This window comes from Lichenostomus cassidix, chromosome 18 (genome assembly GCF_008360975.1).
Source record: "Lichenostomus cassidix isolate B80296 chromosome 18, HeHo_3.0, whole genome shotgun sequence".
Taxonomy (NCBI): Eukaryota; Metazoa; Chordata; class Aves; order Passeriformes; family Meliphagidae; genus Lichenostomus; species Lichenostomus cassidix.
Window position 1 is genome coordinate 1443706 of NC_139498.1, and position 21579 is coordinate 1465284.

At 53.3% G+C, this 21579-nt stretch overlaps 1 protein-coding gene across 1 annotated transcript; it reads right to left on the reverse strand.

Annotated features, from left to right (window-relative positions):
* Positions 1-263: 263 nt before the first annotated feature.
* Positions 264-19841, reverse strand: WIPI1 (WD repeat domain, phosphoinositide interacting 1). The gene is made up of 13 exons (XM_085077367.1): positions 19700-19841; positions 17756-17838; positions 16372-16541; positions 13066-13162; positions 9691-9788; positions 8610-8702; positions 8306-8376; positions 7523-7630; positions 6981-7145; positions 6736-6843; positions 5290-5411; positions 4502-4602; positions 264-804 (listed from the first exon to the last, which is right to left on the reverse strand). The coding sequence occupies exons 1-13, from the start codon at positions 19768-19770 to the stop codon at positions 757-759; spliced, it is 1335 nt and encodes a 444-aa protein (XP_084933493.1). The 5' UTR covers positions 19771-19841; the 3' UTR covers positions 264-756.
* Positions 19842-21579: the final 1738 nt, after the last annotated feature.

Genomic DNA, 21579 nt, shown 5'->3' on the forward strand with positions numbered 1-21579 from the left:
CCTGCTGGCATGAGGGGAGAGCTCTGGGAATGGAACACCTGCCCTGCCTGCTGAGGGTTTAGCAGGGTCATGGAAAGAGCCAGCTGGCTGGGGAGGGAAGGGAAGGATTCTGATTTACACACCCAGACCTTTCTCTGGCCATAAGAGCACTGGTGTGGACTCAGCCAGGTGGGCTGCCCTCACCCCAGCCCCCCAAAACCCTCCCACTCCCCAAACTTAATCCAAATAGACACCTTTAGAGCCCCAAAGAGAACAGCAGGAGCTGCCAGGGACAGACTGTGACTTTATTCTGTCTTTCAGCATAGCAAATGGCATCTTCTCTAATATCACTGCAAAAATACTTTGCCTGGGTTAAAATAGTATGTATATACTGTACAAAGACATAAGTTTAATATCTCATCCTATAAGTACATTTATACACATAAAACAGCATAAATTAGAAAAGGGACAAATGGGTATATAAAATTCTGGTTACATACAAATCTGATTAAATTAGCATTTACACTGTGGTTCTAACATAGAGTTTGTTAAATAGAGCCATGTGCATACAGTACATTGACACCCCAACCATACACAAATTAAAACAGGGCTAACAGGGCCAGGTGTTCACTCACACAGAAGAAAAAGCGTGGCCCACCTTGGATTTTTTAAAAATTTTTTTCTCGACTGGGGACTCACAGATCTGTTCTTCGAAACTCCTGGCTTTTCCAAAGCACCTCCCAGCAGCTGTCCTAAGCGTGGATGTTTTGCTCCTCCTCATGACCTCTTCGCCTTGCCCGGCTGACCTCCACGGCACAAGATTATCTACCAAAATCAAAACACAAGGGCCTTACTTTTCCCAGCACCAGGGAGTGTTTCCAGTTGGTTTTACGCACATGGGAGGAGCAGGGGGAGGGATGTCCCGCAGTGTTTTACTTTCCATTCAAAGGCAGATTGGTGAGAGGTTTGTTTATTTACTCTCCCCCTCCCCAAATGGACAGTCCTGGGAAAGGGAACCATCTGGTTTGGTGCTAGGTGGGTCTGGCCTTGGGCTGAGCACAGCCAGGCTTTGGGGATGCAGTTCTGGGGGTGAAGTGCCTTTGCCTCACTAAAGGCTCCCCAAAAGCTCAGCTCTGGGGTGGCTAGAGGGCAAGGTGTGTGCTGGGCATCCCTGTGCCTCTCCAGGGTCTCTGGATGGATCCCAGAGCTCAACTCCAGCATGTTAGACAGGGTTAGGGGAGGGAAAGCCCAGCAAAGCCTCTGAGTGCAAGAGCAAAGCAGCAGCAGAGAGGAACAGGCAGCAGCAGGACCCTGATTCACCTCCATCAGCTCCTCCAGGTCAAACCAAGCTCCTGGATGAGGCATGGGCAGCCCTGGCACAGATCCTTCCCAGCTCCAGCCTTGCCAGATGTGACCTGGGAGGGATGTGAACCCCACAGCTCCTGCTGCAGTCTCTGCCAGCTCCTCCTGCAGGTCTGTCTCTCCAGGAGCTGCAGGACCAGCACTGTTCCCAGGCCAGGTTTCCAGGCACAAGCATTGACACTGGATGGCACAATTCCCAAGGGACTGCAGATAATGTCCTGATAAGCTGGGCTTAATCCTGCAAGCCCCAGCTGCCCAAAATGCCACTCTGAGCTACCAGGGCAGGAGCCAGGCTCTGCCAAACTCACTCATTCCCTACAAAACGTAATTATAAATAGAGCTTCACTGGAAAATCTGTGGCCTTTCCTCTCCTAACAGCCAGCTGTTAAAAAATAATCACTTAAAATAATTAGTGTCCATATCCATGCAACAGAATGAGGGAAACAACATCCAGCAAACAACAAGGAGGAATCTGGGCAAATGCTGGTTCCACAGAGCCAGAAATGTATCTGCAACCTGGTTTCTTGTATCAAGATCTGTGGTCTGGAGGAGCAGAGGGGTGTGTGAACCCCACGATTCCCCCAGATTTTCTCCCTCCTACAGGCAGCAGCATCTTCTGGCAGCACAGGAAATCGCCCAAACCGCTTTGGAGCAGCCGAAAACCAATGTGCAAGAGATGGTTTTTAGGAGTGATGGAGTATCAGTGAGGGGAAGCTGCCTTTGAAGAGCTGATTGCTGTGAGCATCACACTTGACTCAAAGAAAAGGCTGATAAAGCCTTCACCTCTGATCCCTGCAGCAAAATGCAGAGAGGACCACATATGCCTGGAAAAGCACCGAGCAATCTGCTGGAAGAAATCACCTTTTCTACTGAATTCCAGAAGCTCCCAAGAGCTGGGTTTGCTCTTCCCACCCCTCCTGATCCCGCAGGGTGAGGGCTCTGCAGCCTCCTCCCTGCACATCCAGCACAGCACCCATGGCTTCAGCCCCCTGTGCCCCTCACTAACACCTGAGCCCTTCCTGCCTAAGATCAGCAGTGACTTGGGGGTGCTTAATCCACCCCAACCACGCAGGAGTTGTCACTGAACTGGTTGAACCTCTTGCCGCAGGACCTTCTGCAATCCTGGCTCCAGCAGCAGCAACATCCACGTCCCCTCTTGTGAGGCCACTTTTTACGAGTCCTCCTTGGGCTTCTCATCTCCTCTCTGATCTGTCCCTCCTTCCACTTAATGAACAGGCAGCGTTTGACAGATTGTGTGTCAGGCTGAAGCTGTTTTTCCTCACTCTTTAACAGCCGAGCCTCTGAAGTCTTGCTTGAGGTCAAGGGAAGACAAGAGGTTTCAAAATGGGGAGAAACTGTGGGGTTTGAGCACTGCTGTTTCTCCAGACCCATGTCTGAGTTCAAAGCCATACCGTGGGCTGCGGGTGAATATTCCATTTTGTCACACGTTTTGAGGCTTTTAAACGTCTTTTTGTTGCACACTGGAAAACAAACAAAACCCTTCCCATGTTTCCGCAAAGCCGAACGCTGTCAAAACATTTTTGTTGGATAAGGTCAGGTTTTCTCTCTCTCCTTCTCCGCTCAGGAGTGACCGATGCCTGAAACCCCCTTGACTGAGACTGGAGATCTCAGTGCTGAGAAAACAGCCAAGCTCAGTGAAATCCAGAGCATCCAAACATGCTGAGTGCTCCCCCTGCGAGGGGCAAACCCAAACCCCGAGTGCAGGGATTGATCTGGAAGCTCCTTTTGCTAAAGCACCGTTATCAGGCAGTATTTTTGGAAAGCGCCTTCCCTTCCCACAGCACCTCCTCCCTAACCATACACATCTCACTGGCTCTGTCAGGTTAACGACAGGATTTGGAGGGATCAAAGTTCACCCCATGAAGCACCTACTGTGGTACAGCAGGGCTCTGGGGCTGCTTTCATCCAGCCCAGGCCCAGCAGGAAGCCTCATTCAGGAGCAGCGTGAGTCCTGCGTGCTGGCATTTGCTTGTCCCCGAAGCACGAGGTCAAGAGCAGGTTTAGCAGAAGGAAAGAAAGGATTTCTCTCTGGCCCTGCTGCTCCTGCTAGAGCAGCTTGGCCATCAGCTTCTCCGTGGCCACACAGAGGGAGACATTTTAAAGATCCTTCCTGAGTGATGGAGTTGGACAAGTGGGAAATTCCTGCTTGTGGTTTGCAGCAGGGAGAGTTGCAGGTAAGGAAAGGAATAATCAGAGGGTTGTGTGAGTTGAGCTGGCTTTAGGTGGTGTTGGCTCAAAGGGAGTCACGAGCCAGTCACCTTTATCTAAGTAACACTTTGCATCAGCTCAGAGGAAGGTGCCTCACAGAGGTCAGCTCAGCACATGGAATGAATCCTGGGATAAGGTTGTTACTTCCTCCTTTTCAGGCAAAACTCCAGCAGCAGGATATGTAAAAATGAAGTAAGGAATTCCAAAAGCCTGCCAAAGCTACAACCTGAAATCCATTACAACATTCTGCTGCATTACTGTTATGAAGACACCACTGATTACAACCAGATCATAGCACAGACCAACTTCTGTCCAGTTAGGGGTTAGATACTTAATAAATAAGCGTGGAATAGGAAAAGGAGATGGAAAAACACTGCCAGGCTGGAGTTAGATTGAAAAATCCACTAGCTCCTTCCAATGGTAACTGAGAAAGTGCCACATAAAATGGTTTAAAACTCTGTTATTCCTTTCATCTTTGTACTTGGAAAACGAGTTTCCTTCTCAGTTACCTTGGAAATGAAGAGGCTGGTGAGGTTCAGGTATGTTCCAGTTGCATTCCATGGACTAGTACAACTGACTGAAAATGCAACAGGGTATTAAGTTTTTATTTCTAAATTGTTCCAATTAAAACTATTCCTGGTAATATTAGAAATCTGCTCAAGGCACAAAGGTTAGGTCTGGATCTGAACACCACTCAGCAAGTTTGTTCAGGTCTATCTCTACTTAGGTTTGATCATTTTTGCCCCATGCCCAGCTGCTGTTCAGTGGGGGTGTCATTTTCCTGGTGCTGTCCCTAGAACTCATGCAGTTATTTTAGGCTTCACAGTGAGCTGGGACAAGGAAGGGGCAATGGAATCTCTTCTGGGTGAGGTTACTACTTCCTTCTTAGCATGAGGGCTGCACTGGAGGTTTAGGGGTCCCGAATGCTCACAGGAGGAAACTCATTCTCGTCGTCCAGACAGACTGGTCCAGTTGCAAACTCGTGCTCTGGGATGACTTCCCCCCGCAGGGCTCCGCCGTCCTCCGAGTAACCTGGGCAGGGAAAACACCAGGAGTTACTGCTTGAAGGGAGGGGAGGAGGCTGCAAACAAACAGCAGACACTGTTGGCATCTTTTTAGCACTGACTGCTTCCTCTGGCTTGCTGGACTAAGGAAGAGGAAGGTATCTCCATGGACACTGTGGATTATGGATGAATTACATGGCTAGCTCCTGTGGCAGCAGCTTTCCTCCTCCTGCCGTGAACCTAAGCACCAATTTTAGAGCAAGATCTTCATCTGTATGTGGACCTTAGACTTGGGAATATAATGAGATCATCAGCCAGTCTTTCCCTGCAGCAGTTTGCTGTAAGGTGTCCCAGTTCCAGAGAATCTGAGGCAATCTCACCTCAAAAACAGTGAGCCCTGACTTCTACACCCACAGCTACAACTCCTGGAAACCACCTGGCAGCAGCTGCTCTCTGACAAACAGAGGCTCCTGCTCTGCCTCAGGCCTTTCTGTGGCACAACCCTACAGTGCTGGCCCAGGAAACAGAGCAGATAACACCTGGCCTGTTTTTGTGGCAGGGGATGATGAGCCAGGTGAGCTCCGAAGTCATGCTGCCCCAGTGTGCAGCGCACATGTGATGATCCTGGATGAACCCTTGGAATCTGGAACACTTTCCCCTTTGCCCCAGGTGGTTTTGTGGCTTCTGCCTGAGGAGGGGCAGATGTGGTGCTTACCTGGCATGGTCGAAGTTGAAGGCACTGTACTTTGTCTGGCTACGGTTGCTGCATAAGATTGAGGTACTGGAGGCTGAAGGTCGTTTTCTTTGTTCTCCTCCATCTTTCCTGAGCCAAGCAGACTAATGGTAGAGGAGCAAGAGAGGGGAGAAGAGTTAGTTCTGATCCCAACTGCTCCTCCCCAGCTCCAGCTAAGACAAGCCCATGCATCCACATCTCCTCGAAGCACATCACCCATCCCCATCACTGCATGCAGCAGCCCCAGCAGTGCTGTGGACAGGGGAACATTGTGCTCCACAAGGAAAGCAGGGGGTGAAGAAGGAGATAGGGAAAGCACCACTTCGGCTGGAGGACAATGCTGGCATGGGAACAGAAGGGAGCAGACTGACCACAAAAGCTTTAGGTTACAAAGGCAAACAGTGTTTCTAATCACAGAGGGGGCTCCGAAGGGCTTCCAACAGGAGCAGACTAGATGGGAAAAGCAGCCCTGGCCAGTTTAGGACGGAGTGTGAGCAGAGATATCGTATGATGTAATGTAACTCATGACCCAAGGGCCCTTTTCAGCCCTCTGATGCTCAGAGGAGCCCACATGACAAGGCTGGGGGCTGCGGGCGGCGCGCGCTGGACAGCGCAGCTTTGAAGTGCTTTTGTTTTGTGGCTTTTCCAAAAGCTGCTGGCACTTTCCTGGCTGGCAGCCACCTCCCGGCCTGGAGCACATGTTACATCTCACCCCACCCCAAAGGCTTCACATCTGGAGCCAAGCAGCCCAGATGTGTGCGGGGGGGTTACGTGCTTAATGGGATTTGCATATGGACTGAGCAACGGCGGGGGAGGCTCCGTTTTCACAGAACCCTGGAGTGATTTCAGTTGGAAAAGACCTCCAACATCATTGAACCCAACCTTTGACTGATCACCACCTTGTCACCCACACCAGAGCACTGAGGGCCACAGCCAGTTGTTTCCTGAACAACTCCAAGAATGGTGATTCCACCAGCTCCCTGGGCAGCCCCTTCCAAGGCTTAACAACCCTTTCCATGAAGAAATTCCTCTGCTTTGGCACTGGGCTTTTGGTTACAGAAGCTCCCAGTGTCACTCCACACCATCCTAGCCCCAAGTCAGCTCTCCACTACCCACTCCAGTCTGGAGAAGGTGCTCTGCTCTCCTGCCATGATGGCCAGGGCACTCCTAAGGCACAGCCTGCCCACCCCAAGCTGCAATGTCCCACAGCTGCTGTGGGATCTCAGATGTCTCTGGTTTCTCCTGCAAGAAGCCTTGTGTCCCTGCCTGCTGATGTGCTTCCCACCCACGTCTGTTAGCTCAGGCAGCTCAAATCACAGTCAGTTCTTACTTCCTTGCTCCTACAGCTCCATTTTGTGCTGCCAGGCGAGATTTCCCTTCATTTGTCAGATTAGCCTCTGTTTGAGGTGTGAGTGGAGGCAGAGTTACCTGTGATTCTTAATTAAGACACACTCCCCTCCGTCCTGCGGGTCCAGGTTATAGATGTAGAGATGTCCATCCGACGTTGTCACCAACAGCCGAGGCAGCTTCTGAATCCTGGGGGAAAAAGCATCCTGAGGCCAAACAGCTCCCAGACACAGACACAGCAGTGCTTACACCACGTGCTCTGCAGGCAGGGGGATGAGATAAGGCTGGCCTGGCCTGAGGCAGGGGTCAGGAGGGTCAGTACATACGTGGAGAGGGCACAGATGTTCCTTTGTCCGGAGATGTTCAGCCGGACGGTGGCAAAGGCTCGGTCCTGGCTCATCATGCCCGACACCTGGGCAGGGAGGTAGTTGGTAGCAGCCTGGAACATCTTTCCCATGTAACCACTCCAGGTTGGAGGCTCCTCTGGCCGGCTGAGGGGGTCACAAAGCAGTGTCAGTGGGGCTTGCACCATCAGCATGACCAACCAGTAGGAACAGACCTGGTCTCACACAGGTGAAGGGGTTTTTGGAGCACCTGTACATTGTGCACCAGCCTGGCTGGATGCACAGGGAGAAGGAAGGGGACAGTGGCACCTAATAAAGCCAGAAAGGCATGGAAAGCCTGACAGCAGGGGTACAGTGTGTGGCTTTTCCAAGGAGTGAGTCCCTCAGGACACAAAGCCAGTTTGCAGCTGGTATTGCTCATGGAGAGTACATGGTGAGGACATGGAGAGCAGCTGTGTAAACACAGAGCTTTGAAGCAGAGACAGCCCTGAGGCAGGCAGGTTAAGCCAGGCTAACCCCCTCACCTGTCTGTGAGATGCTCCAGTTTGAAGATGTGCACAGTCTCCGTGTTGCTGGAAGCACAGAGGAACTGGGAATCCATGCTGAACACCAGGGAGCTGATGTTCACATACCTAGAGCCGAGCAAGGACAGCACTGGTCACCCCATGGAACTCATTCCAACCCTCATGCTGGGTTTGGCTCAGAGGAGGGGATGGGGAGGAAGGAGACCCATCCATGGTGAGGATCACCCTGCACAGCTACTGCTGAGCCTGTGGGCTCACTGATGGGTAACTCCCTAATCCCTTTGCTCAGCAGGGCTGGGGGTAGCCTCGAGCTAGTGACAAACAGCCAGAGAGGTGGAAATGTCCTTGCTCACAGAGCTGCCTGTGGAGGGAACATCTGTGCCAGCCTCACTGCAGCTTCTGGTGCTGCAGAGACCAGGGAGGATATCCAAGTGCTGAGCAGTGGGATACAAACAGCATCTCCTGCACGGGTTCAGCAGGAATGAGGTGTCTCATCAGTTGGGGGACTTCATTATTTCCAAGCAAGAAGGAAGAAAGGGCAGTGAATGGAGTGGCTCCTTGTCTGCTCCCTGCCATTGCCCTGCTCTGTGACACACTGGAGGGAATCACTGAGCTGGGCACAGCCTGGCACAGTGACATTTCGAGCCAATACGTTTGCTCTTGTTTTCCTTCTGCAAAAGATGCCAAAGCCACCAGGATGTGACGTTGCCCTGCGTCCCTGTGTTTACAGTTTGGCTCCGGGAGCCCTCTGTGTACTTGTCACTGCCAGAAGGATGAACTGACCTTTTCATCCCTCGCCGGAATTCATAGAGTTTTTGCCCCCCAGGAATGGAAAATACACGAATGACTGTGCCCTGCAAAAAATGCAAATGGAAATATCACGCAGGAGCAGGCCAAGGAGCCCAAACCCTTCCCCTGACACACCCAGGAAACTCAGGACATGCAAAGGCTCCTCCTGTTTGCCAGCTGGGCTCAGTCTGATCCCGAGACACTGACCAGTGTGCTGGCTGTGTTTAAGAAGGGGCAGCTCAGAGGTGCTGATGCAGCCCTGGGCAGAGGGAGGCTACTTGCAGCCACACTCACTCACTTTTTCAGAAGCACTGGCCAACTTGGAGCCGGTGGAGTTGAAGGCGAGGGCAGCCAGAGGCCCATCGTGGGCAGGAATGGTGCAGGCCGTTTTCTGTGGGGCACAAAGTAATGTGAGTGCAAAGGGACATGCTGCTCCTTGGACTGTGGGAGGGCAGGGCGTTCCTGCCTCATGCCCTATCCAGACCTGCTGATATGGATTCACTAGATTGTGCTGTGCTGATGATATCCCGTCAACATCCTCAGCAGTTTATCTCTGCCCGGCCTTGAGTTCATTCTCCACCTACTGTGGCCACTGTGATTACATAAAGCTCACCTCAGGGGCAGAGAACCTCAGCTCCCTGCCCCTCCCAGGTTCAGGATTGTGCCTGCACCCTCTCCAAAGCCCGGCACTTCTTTGTGAGGATGAGAATTGGCTTCACTGCAATTCTCTGTGCTGCACAGCAAGTCCTGCTGCAGTGACACCACCCTGGTACCTGCAGGGAGCCCCCGCCCTCGCAGCACCTCTTGCAGCAGCAGTGTTTTCCCTGCGCTCTGCTCCTCCCCTGCTGCAGATCCTCAGCTCCTGCTGCACGTACAGAGTCACCAGCCTTATGTAACCCAAAGCCCTGGCATAAACAGCAGATAATCATCACCCTGCATCCAGCCAGGGACAGATTTCCTAAGGGGACTTTGCACACTTTGCCCTCTCAGTGACTTTGGGTCCAGCATCCCTTCCAGCCCGTGGTGTCCTGCAGTGTGCCTGGAGCAGCTCCAACCCACGCTGGTCACGTCACTCCCACGGGACACGCTGCTGACGCTCCTACAGGAACCCCAGTGTCAGCCTGGCAGTGGCCCTGGGGCTGCAGGGCAGTGGGTCATGTTTCCCTGAATATCCTGCACTGGCAGATGCACGCCCTGATCTCAGAGCTGACCGCTCCGAGCAAGGGGGATACATCCAGATGTGCCTCCCAGGCAATCCTCTTGCACTTCAGCTCGGTGGAGTGTATTTATTCATCCTTCCCAAGGGCCCCGTTGGCTTTGCTGTGGCTCTGTTTGTTTTCAGCCCCTGCCGGTATCCAAAGGCTGAGCTTCGCACTTACCAAAGTATTTCCGTCGTAAAGAGCGATCTCTCCGCTGGTCGCGCTGCCGGGATAAGCCAAGTAGGAGTTGGCGTGGTTGATGGAGAGAGCACACAGACCTGGCAGGGGGACAGGGACACGGCTGAGGCTGTCAGTGGGGGAGGACAGGACGGGCCACGGCGGGGGGTCAGCTCTGGCTCTTTCTGGGACTGCCCGGCCCGGCGCGGGGCTGCGGAGCGCTGGGAACGCCTCGGCCATGGGGACATCTGCTGGTACGGGACAGAACGGCGGCTGTGCCCTGCCACCCTCCCTGCTCCCTGCCACCCTCCCCGAGCACAGCGAGCCCAGACCCGGCTTTTCAGCACACTCTGCGCTCTCCCCCCGCATTATCTCCCTGGAGGAGGCAGGAATAGGTGCGTGAAACAGCAAAGGACGTGAGGGCTGACAGCACTCCTGTCCGTGCACATCTGGACACGTCCAGATGTGCACAGGGTGTGGGTGCTGGGTTGGAAGCTCAGAGGAGCAGCCCAGCGTGGATGCAGCCCGGTTGCAGCCTGGCTGAAGGCAGTGCCATTTCCTTCTGCTCGGAATGGAAAAGGGAAGCAGAGAGACAAAGGAAATGCGCCAGCTGCGCAGGGAGTTTCCGCCTCACGAGGAACTTGAACGTAGCAAAATTTTAAGCACAGGGGGAATTCTTCCCCATAAGAACCACTGGTTTTGTGCCAGCACGAGCACAAAGGTTCCCAAATGCTCCTTTCAAAGCGGGCAGGAATCACAGGATGAGACAGGGATGGATGGATACGTGTGCAGGTCCATCCACCCGCTCGTCCCCCAGGTGACCTCGGAAAAGAGCATCTCTTCCTGGCTGAGGATCCAGCCCGGTGAATCCTGTCCCACACCAGACGTGCCTCGCTTGCTTCCTGCCCCACATCCGTGTGCTCACAGCCCCCCCAAACCCGACCCAAGGCTCCAGCACGACCTGAGCTTCCTGCCCCCCGCCGGGGGTCCCACCTAATCCCACGTGCAGAGGAAGCCGCGGGGTTAAAGGCACGGAGGACGCTGCCGCGGTCCCCAAACGGGACAGCAGGACAGCCACACACTGCACGTACGCCCTGGGACGTGTGGTGCCGTGCGAGCCCCGTGTCAGGACACAGCCCTGGCCCTCGCCCAGCAGCAGCGGGGAAGCATCGGCCGCAGCTCGCGTTTTAGGTCATTGTTTATAACCAAACAAAGAGACCGCAGCCCAGCCAGGAGCTGCGGGATCAGCCAGAGGCCCCAGGGATGCACTCGCCATCCATCCAGAGGTATGCAGACCATGCCAGGGATGAGGCACGAGGAGCACGGCAGCAGCGGAGAGCAGGCAATTAAAAGGCAATTAAAGGGGGAAGGATAGCAGGAAGGCAAAGATAGCCCAGAGACTTTGCTGCTGTGATGAGCATCCTGCCTTGCCCGGGTGGTGATTCCCTGGCCCAGGCAGCACGGGGGGATCAGCACAGCCCTTCCCGAGAGGATCAGGGAAGGCTGGAGCCAAACAAAGCGAGCTCTGAGCGGCACGGCTGAGTCACCAGCTAGCTCCCTCTGCTCCTCTGGCCCAGAGAGGCGGCTGGGAAACCAGGCCAGGGGAAAACACAGATGTGAGTGTACTGGGCTGACCTCAGGGACACACAAAGAACAAGGATCACAGGGCCACGGGCAGCCTTTGAAGATGCTCCTCTCCCCTCAGCAGCCCCTCAGCCATGATGAAGGGTGGATCTTGCAGTGGTGGGCGCAGGAGGGAGGAGGCACTGCCCAGGATGGCACCTCTGGGAGTGCCACGTCACAGGTGGCTTCCTCCAGCAGCATGGAAAAATGCTGCAGTGTCTGGGAAGCCTGGCCTTGCCCCCAGCCAGCAGGTTCAGGCTTGGGGGGAGCCCTGTGAGGTGGTTTCCAAAGCTGCAGTCATTCTCAAGATGTGCCTTCATGGCACACATGCCACCACCAGCACTGTGACCTCCTTGGTGCAAATCCTGCCCAACATGAATCACATGAAAAACAACCACCTTGGACAGCGTGGGCATTTTCCTCTCCTACGTGGAGGAGGCTGGCTCAGGAGCCAAGTGGTGGCCAGGAACAGCCAGAGATCTCACAGTGTGGCTGCAGCAAATGCCAGTCCTGTCTGTGCTGGTGTCACCATGCCCAGGGCACACACTTCAGGGAGGTGGCACATTTTCCATGTGCTCCTACATCCCCCAACACAGATCCCCACTCCTAAAACAGCTGCACAAAGAGCAGTGAGGCTGGACTGCCTTGACCTACTGGACACGCTGTCCTCGGGGTCAAGCCTGGGAGCAAAGCAGATGGCCCAGGGACAACAGGGGCACTGCACTTGTCACTCAGCTCATTTCAGTGACAGCTGCTGCAGTCAAAGGGGTTTAAAACACTAAACCCATATGAAGCCTGTGATCTGCAGCATCCCACTGCTGCCCTGGCTGATTGCTGCTGCTCTTAAACCACTGATCCTCCAGCCCCTCTGCACAACAGCTCCAGGCCTGGGTATCCCTGCCCATCCTGCTGCCGGGCCTTCTCGGCGAGGTTTTAAACTTTAATTATATTTGCAGCATTTAGCATGTTTAATCCACACAGAGAGCCCATCTGCTGAGACCTGAAGTAGGTCAGGGGAGCTGCTGGAAGAGCATCCCTTGGAAGCCCCGAAGCCAAATGTGAGCACATCAGCAGCTTCCCAAGCACCCAGCCATGAAAGGGATGCTGCAGGACAGCGCAGCAACGAGGGCACCCGGCCAAGCTTCCCTCTCTCTGCCAAAAATAGCTCTGCTCCCAGCAGCAGGAAAGCTGGATTCACCCTGTGCCACACACCGAGGATCTGTGCTGCAGCCACCTCCCCTGCCCTGCCCTGCCCTGCCCTGCCCTGCCCCTCGGGTTTGCAGCCTGCATGCAGTAAGGGCAGCTCTGGCAGGGAATGAGTGCTGTGCCTGGCTGTGCTCTGCCCTCAGTGATCACTCTGGCAGTGACCCCAAGGGGAATCCAAACCCCACTGCCCACCTCTGCTCTCCTTTGATGCATCTGCTCTGGACAGAGCAGGGTTTTGCTCCAGACAGAGCAGGGTTTTGCTTCAGACAGTGCTGGATCACAGCACCAGGCCTGACAGAGTTCAAGGAGAGTTTGGACAATACCCTCAGGCACAGGGTGGGATTATTGGGATGATCATCATCATTCAGTGACCCTTGTGGGTCCCTTCCAACTCAGCATATTCTGTGATTCTCCCAAGCCTGACTGACTACCTCCATGCACTTCTGAGTGCTGAATTAGGATACACAAGCCACAGGCTGGTTTAAATTCTAACACAGTGCTGTGGCTCCACAAAGCTCCCTCCCTTTCACACAGTTCTCCCATGCTCACCTGTGGTGTTGGGTGGTGTATCCAGAATAGTCTTCAAAAGCTTCATGTCCTTAATGTTATGGATGTAAATTGACTCTTCCAGGCAGACCACCAGCCTCTGCAAGGACACAAGGGACATGCACAGAACCTCACCAGCAGTGCCTCTGGCTGCTGCTCCCACACTTCCTAAACCAAAAACTTCACTGTCAGACAAACTCATTCAAACTCAACAGGAATTTTCACACAGTGAAACGTAACAGAAATGTGATCTCTTCTGCTTCTCCATCCCCTCTCACATTTGGGTTTGTACAACTCTGGTTTGGAGAGTGTTTGCATCTGGTCTTGCTTTAGAGAGAAGGTAAAACATCATGATTTCTTCTTTGCTCCTCTAAGAGCTGATCCTCCAGCTCCCCAGGAACAGGAAGACACACCAGGATTACACCCCCTCCACGGGCCCTGACTGCCATCTATTCCTACCCCACCTTTTCTTCACAATTCATAACAAATCACTTTTTGATCACAAAGACCTGGCAGCAGGGAGGCTGCAATCCTGCTTGTCAGTGTGCCTCCAGATGTGAATAAATGCCCTTTGCCCTGACTTCTTCCCGATTTGGGAGAGAAAATTTAGCTGCTTGGTCTGCCACTGCTGCTAAATTCAATGCATCTGTCCAGCACATTAATGTTTCTTTTCCCATTCGGTGTCAGCAGGGAAGACTCTGCTTTATGTGCCCTGCAGAACTGGGTAAACCCAGAGAGGAGAATGGTGTTCAGGGACAGCCACCCTTGCACCACCTTGGCTGAGGGGCTGGCTATTCCCAACTCCAGGTGCTTGTGGCTCTTCTACTGACCCCATCAGGAACACCCACCCAGCCACGGGGAGGAAAGGCAAAGGGAAGTGTGATGCTGTACCCTCAGCACTGGGCCACCATCTCTGTGGCACTCAGCTCTGTGTCTCAGCTTGGTCCACATCCCAACATGTCACCACGGAGGCTTTTTTTGGGACCAGGCTTTGGGTCTGGCTGAAGGGCTGTGCTTTGGAAGTCCAGCGAGTGCACAGCTTCACCTCCCTTAGTGCCAAGAGCCCAGAGGCACTGAAAACATCCCAATAAAAGCCTAAGCCCAGACCCCATCCATCCTGCAGTTGGAGCACCAGAATCCATGTCCAGGAAGCCTCCACCTCTTCAGAAATGAGGCCACTTATTTAGTATCTAAATGTGGAGCTTAGTCAGTAACTTGAAACACCCACATTAAAAATCTCTGCCTTGCTCCACCATTACTCTCAGATCAAACTCTTTCCCACTTCTATTCCTGCTAACCACAGCATCTGGGGCTGTGTCAGAGCCATTTTGCATTTCCAGGAAGACTTTGCCTTTTCTACAGTAAGAGCCATCCACTTGCAAGCAGAAGAATATTTATACAGCTGATTTGGGCAAAGCCACCATGTGCTTTCCCAGAACGGGCTGCTCTTGATGTCCAGGTGAAGGGAGGTTTCCAGATGATGGCAGAGCAGCAGCCAGAGATGCTGGCACCCACAGGGACAAAATCCAGGAAAGTTTGGGACGTGAAGAGCAGGATTTCAGCACTGGATGAAAACCCAGGAGGCTTCCAGGAGCTTCCCACCAGTCCCACAGCACAGCCTGATTCCCCACTTTGAGACAAATCAGGATGTACCTTAACACACTTCAGAGTTATCACAGAGTTTGGAACAAAGAATTCCCACAACACCAACTGAGGGATTTGCTTGTTTGCACCATGAGGACTTTTTCACAGAGAGATCAGATTGAAACAAGCACCTTGTGTGTGAGACCTGTTCCTGGTTAATTTGTCACCATTTTCCTGTGTTAATGCCTTGTCTGGGATTTATCCTTCTGTGACCCTCCAATGGAGTGCAGCTTTCCTACAGAAGCCCAGGCAAGAGTTCAAGTATCACATGGAGAATTTAGTGGCCACCACTTCACATCCTGAATGTAAATTGAAACTATGATTTCTCTTCAAACCACCAAAATTGGGAAGGTTTAGATTGGACTTTAGGAAGAAGTTCTTCATAAAAAGGGTTATTAAGCATTGAACAGGCTGTCTAGGGCCCTGGTGGGGTCACCATCCCTGGAGGGATTTAGAAGATGAGTGGCTGTGGCACCTGGGGACATGGTTTAGTGGTGGCCTTGGCATTGCTGGGGAATGGTAGGACTCAGTGGTCTTATTGATCTTTTCCAACCCAAATGACTTTATGATTCGGTGTTTCTAAACATCTGTAGCATCTTCAAATCCCTCCAGGTGTGTCTGTGGCACAGCCAGAGGATGAGCTCAGCCCAGGATTTGAACCCAAGCTCATAAGGCAGCCAAGAAATGTGGATGCAAGGCTGGGACTGTGCAACACCTTCAGGCAGCTCCAGAGCAGCACATGGGGAATAGCCTGAACTTATTTTATTCACACTCATCTCCTAGAGCTGCTCAGCAGAACCTCCCAGTTTATTTTTATACACACACATCTATCTACAATTCAAAGGAAGTCTTTCTTTTGCCAGTTTCATTGCAAGTTGAAGTGAAAAAAATCAATTTAGGACAGATTTAATTGTAGTGCAGGAAATCCTGGTCAAAGACAGCTTTACTGGAAGCTCAGCCCAGAGAGCCTCACTGCAGGTCTCACTGTTGCTAACTGAGGAGAGGCTGATTATATACAATTACCCAGACTGCTTATTTCTTCATTGTAAAATGTCCTCTGCTTCTTAGGGCATATACTTGGAAAATAATTATGGACAAAAAGAAAAGATGACTTAAAATCCTCCAAAAGAGCTCAGGGCTGCATGAGGCTGTGGCAGTTCAGAGAGTGACACTCTAAAAGCCTCATTCTAAGTGGCCTGAGTGGGTTTTTTTACCTTTAAAACCAAAACAAGGCTGACAGCAGTACTTGGAAAGCATCTTTTTGCCTTATCCATGGAGCTCAAGCTTATCCTGGATTTTTGTTACCAACTTTGATGGTCTCCAGTGCAACACAGATGGCAGAGGTGGGGCTGAAGTCAGGATGTGGAACCCAAGGGAGGGAGGCAGATGAAAAGGCAGGTTTTTAGCAGAGCTGTGTGCTGAACAGCAAGAAGGCAAATGACAGAAACTCTCTGTGTAACTGCCACCAAAACAAGGACCTGGCGTCATTTCCCTGAAGGCAACAGTGGTGGCAGATGACACCCACAGCCCTCCTGCTCCTGTCAGAGGCCTCATGTGGGGCTGGCAGGAGAGGACAGACACCCAAACCTCCCCAGGCTGCACCCAGCTGCAAAGGCAACAGCAGCAAAGAGGCAGAGTGGGATAACTCTGGCTAACCCCTCTCACCTGCCGGTTCAGCCGGATGGACAGGATGTTACTGGAATAGCTGTAGTTGCAGATCTCTGTCCCTTTCTTGAAGTGGTAGACATTCATTTGCTGTGGCTTGGCATGGCTGACCACAACCACAAGGCTGCTGGAGAACAGACGCTCCACGATGTAAACATCTGGGATTTCATCTGGGCACACAAGGAGAGCAAGGCAGAGCCTTTAGCTGGGTTGGACTGCAGCAACAAGACTCAGCTCGAGAGGGGATTGAGGTGGAAGGCTCAGTGCTAAGGTGTTCAACATCTGCTTTTGGGAAAAAATGTCTGACAGCTGGCACAAAGCAATTAGGTCAGAGCAGGAAGGGGTTAAAGAACCTTCCCCTGAAGGCAGAAATGAAGCCAGTTCTCTTTGACAGTGCTGCTGTGCCTCTCTCCTGGGCAGGGCCCAGCTGAGGCTAATCCTGGGGAAGGGGATATAAAAGGAGGAGCTGCCTCACTTTACTTAGGGAGTTTCCTGGGGAATGTGTGGAGTTTATTGAGGTAAGGCATGAGCTGGCTGTGGCTCAGTGTTCCCTCTGTGGTGTCTGGTTTCTCCCAGCCTCCCTGGGGAAGGAAACAGTGGCTGGTGTGTCTTGCAGAGGCCGTGTTTGGGATGGCTCCTGCTGTACTGAGAAGGCACCAGAGCAATGGTCCTGGTGGCCCTGCACCTAAATCTCCTGCAATCTCCAGGATAGCCAGCCCTGAGTGGTGCTCAGTTTGGGCTGGGCTGTGTATGAGTAACAAAGCCCCCAAGTGTCATGTGGGACTGCTTGTTCCTCAGCCCATCACCCTGAGTGTGTCACCAGCAGGGACCTGTTTCCCTTTGCCTGACTCTGGGAAAGGAGCCTGGCTTCTGCTCCAGCTGCTGCAGCTGTGTCTGACTGCTGAGACTCCTTCTGGAGCCACTGCAGAGGGAGGAACATATCCCAGCTGGGAAGTGTTATCTCCAGTGCATCTCAACTGCAGCACTTCTGGCCTGAAGCAGCTGGAATTCCTGCTCCACGAGGCCAGGCTTGTTTTGGGCTGTGAAGTGTGTGTTGCATGCTGCTGTGAGCACAGCTAAGAGCTGCAGGCCTGCTGGGAATGACCTTCTTTACATGGAAAACCTGTTAAAAACATCTTGCTTGTAAATACCACGATGGATTAAAAGCCTGGGAGTCATCCAGCAGCTGTGCTGGAAGCCTGTGGGTTCCTGTCCATGTACCTGAAATATTCTAGTGGGAAACTGCCTCTGAATGCTGGGCTGCAGCACAAACTGCTGCTGTCAGAGTGACAGCAGGGGAAAAGAAGCTAACAGAGGTGAAGGACTCCCACATGTTTAAAGCACTGCTGGTCAGTATTCCTCCCCAGTGAAACAGGAGACTTACTGCTTTCATGGACCTGGTCCAGTTGCTCCACAGAACTTAAGGAGAAAAGTCTGTATCCAGTTGTGGTTCCAATTGCCAGGGAGCTGCAAAGACAAAGCAAAAAGCTGCTAGTTCAGAGCTGAAGGTGTCCAGGTGACAGCAGGAGTTCCTGCTGGGATGGTGTACTGGTTTTGACTGGGATGGGAGGTTTTGTCCATAGTAGCTTGTCTGGGCTGTGTTTGGGGTTTGTGCTGAACACAGGCTGATAACACAGGGATGTTTTTGTTATTGCTGAGCTGTGCTTGCACAGTCAAGGCTTTTCCTGCTCCTCACCCCTCAGTGAGGAGGCTGTGGGGCACAAGGAGCTGGGGGAAGGGACACAGCCAGGCCAGCTGACCCCAAGTGACCCCAGGGACATCCCAGGCCATCCAGTGTCAGGCTCAGGGTATAAAGAGGGAAAGAAGGAGGAAGGGGAGGACCTTTGGAGTGATTTGTCCTCCCTGCTCTGTGTGATGCAGCCCTGCTGTCCTGGGGATGGCTGAGCCCCTGCCAGCCACGGCAAGTGGGGAATGAATTCCTTGTTCTGCTCTGTTTGCATGTGTGGCTTTTGCTTTAATTATTAAACTGTCTTTAGCTCAGCCCATAAATTCCCTCCCTTTTACCCTTCTGGTTCTCTTTCCACCTCACTGAGTGAGGAGCTGGCTGGGGTTAAACCCTGACACAGGAGAAATGGGTATTTCCTGGCACAGTGGTCTGTAAAGGCACAACTTCAGCTTCCAACCTAAATCATAAATAGTAACAAACTCCAGTTTTCCACCTGCTTCTGTTGCAGGCTACAGGAGGCAAATACCCCTGTATTTGTACTGTGGACAGTAAACTCATCCATTCTTATGGCCCTGTGGCTGCTGGAGGAACAAACAGGTATAGATCAGCCTGGCAGGATCAGACAGGAGCTGTGGGACACAGAAGGGGCTATTTCACCTCTACTGACACAGTGACTCACAGTGACTGGGCTGTGGAACCTTTGCTCTCACTGCTCAGGATAGTGGGCAGAGCCTTGTCAAGTGCAGCCTCTGCCCAGTTCCAGATGCAGCAAGCAGCAATATCTCACACTTAACCAGCGGCCAGCCCATACTGGCAATGCACAGTGTTTGTGCTGGTGGCAGTGACCAGCAGCTCCATGCCAGCAGCACACTCACATCCCTCAAAGCAGCCTTTGTTTGGGCACACCGATGCAAAGCAGGGCTGCAAAGGAAACGCTGTTTCCAGGTGTGAGGCTCATATCTCTGATGCTTATCTCGTTCCCCACGCTCTGGCCGATCCTGGCTGCCGGCTCCGTGTGCGGTCACTGCCTCGGGAGGTTTTGTTGTCCCGCTGGGAAATGTTCTTAACTCGGAGCAGGTAGAGCACAGGTTAGCAGCGGTGTGAGGCTGAGAGGCTCCAGGGAAAGCGGTGACATCCCGAGGTGGGGCTGAGCTCTGGCACAGGCTGCTCACCGCCAGCCTCCGGGGGGTTTGGTGGCCTGGGCAACGCTGTCACCTCCCTGGTGAGCACACACCGCCCAGCAGCCACAGCCCTGGGAGCAAGGCGCTGCTCTGCCCGTTCCCGAGCACTGCCCGAGCTGCGGGAGAGGCGAACAGCGGCGATCGCTCTCGGTTCTCTCCTCCCTCGGGCTCACTGACCCGCCGGGCCCGGGCGGCTTCACCGAGAGCCGGGCGGGGCCGGAGCCGCTCCGCCGGGGATGAAGCGCCCCGAGCGCGGCCGCTGTGTGAGTGTGAGTGCGGGGAAGGGGGTTCCGAGGGGACATCCCTGTGGGGACATCCCCGTGGGGACATCCCTGTGGGGACCTGTCGCGACACGGCGGCGCTGGGACCCGCCCCGCTCCGGGCCGCGGGGTCAGACCAAGCCCTGCCGGCCCGGCCCGGCCGCCGTCGCCCCCCGCCCCGCGGCGCCAGCCCCGCTTACGTGCAGTCCTGGTTGTAGGAGAAGCAGCTGAGCGCCGCGGGCGCCCCCGGGGCCTCGGCCGCGGCCTCCATGGAGCGGGCGCGGCGCCTCGGCCGCTGCGGCCCCCGCGCCCGCCCCGGCCCCGCTCGCCGCCGCTCGGGCGGTGCCGCCTCCCATTGGCCCGCTCCCCGCCGATGGACGCGCGCAGTGACCAATCGCTGCGGGGAATGCGGGGAGGGCCCGCCCCCAGAGTGGCGGAACCGCCTCCCATTGGCTGGCGGCGCGGAACAGCTGCGCGTGGCCACGTGGTGATGTTGTGGTTGCATCAGACGGGCGCGGGCAGATGTTGGGAGCACATCTGGGGCAGCGCGGCTGCCAGGGGACACGGCGACAAGGGGCTGCTGCAGCGGCCGGGGATGGTGTTAGGGAGGGGATGGGGCGGGGAAAAGTGACGGTGACACCGTGGTGACACCGCTGACCGGAAAACCAGTCAGTCCGCTTCTCCACTTCCTTGGCTAGACAGTGCTTTGGAGAGTTGTTTTTCCCTCTTTACAGCATTGACATCCTAAATCTGATCCTAAAATGATGCATTTGTGCATCATTCCTTTGCTCAACACCGCTGCTGCCTTAGGGGGTCAAATCTACCGGGGAAAACACAAAGGAAAACAAACCCCTGAGCCAGTCGTTAAATGACAAATATTCCAGGAGTCAGTGCAATGACATTACCAGCGCACAGAAACGCAGGGGCAGAGCCTGCAAACCCCCTAATTAGATGAGTAATCCTCATGTGAGTGCTGAAGTCATTGGCCCCAGAGCACTTGATGTGCACCACAGGACTTTTGGAAAAAGAGCCACATGCAATACCATCTCCATGAGGCAGATTCCATGTGGACACATATATCTGCCTGGATTTATCCCCCTCTGCAGCATGTGGGCCTTGGAGTGTCTGTCATATTCCCCTGTGAGGGAGTTTGAAACCTGCAACTGTGAGGAGGATTGATTTTGGGGAGGAAGTAGGAAAACACACATCTTCAAAACACCGTTTTGGAGGGAGGAGGATGGTGGATCATCCCTAGGACACAAAGCACGAGTGACACTGCAGGGCAATAATTTTAAAGGCATCGTGTTTAGGGGGAAAACATCTCTTTTCCCAAGGGGCCTAGTGGGAAGTTCTAATAAAACCCAAACGTGAAACACAAGAGCTGTTTTTGAATGTCCTGAAATCATCCCTGTGGATCAGCATGGTTTGATTTTGAAACAGGGATGTCAGACAGGAAATGGGGTTGTGGAGCAGGAAAAAGTTTAAAAACAAAACAAAACCCTCCAACAAACAAAACCAGGGAGACAGTGCCTTGTGTTTCAAAAAAACCCAGTTTCTGAGCAACTGCTACAGCTGGATGTTTGCTGCTTGGGCAATCACTATGATTTTAAAATGAAACCTTGATAAAGCATCCAAGACTTGGGTAACACAATTATTTTTGCAGCTTGACTGATGCAACCATGTTGGTCAATCCTCCTTTGAGCTCACTGCCTGCAATGGCTGTTTAATCAGCTGAGGTGGGAGAAACAGAGAGTTCTTGTCCTCTGCTGCAGCGTGAAAAGCTTTGGTGGCCTTAGGAGCAGGTTGGGTACAGCCATGTCACCGTGCTGTGATGGATGAAGGTCAGGGCAAGCTGCTCCTCGGGCTGGAAAAGCTTCTGTGTGTTGGTGAAGCCCAGCCTCACAGAGCCCTTGGAAATCTCAGGGTCTGTGCTCTGGAATGTTAGAACAGTTGGGTGCTGGGTGTGAAATATAAGTTGAGATGCTCTGTGTGGAAAGTGTGAGCCTTTCTGGTAAAGAAATGAGGCGTTTCTGGTGTCTCCAGCATCAAGAAACAGCTGAAGTGATTTTTCAGGAGCACA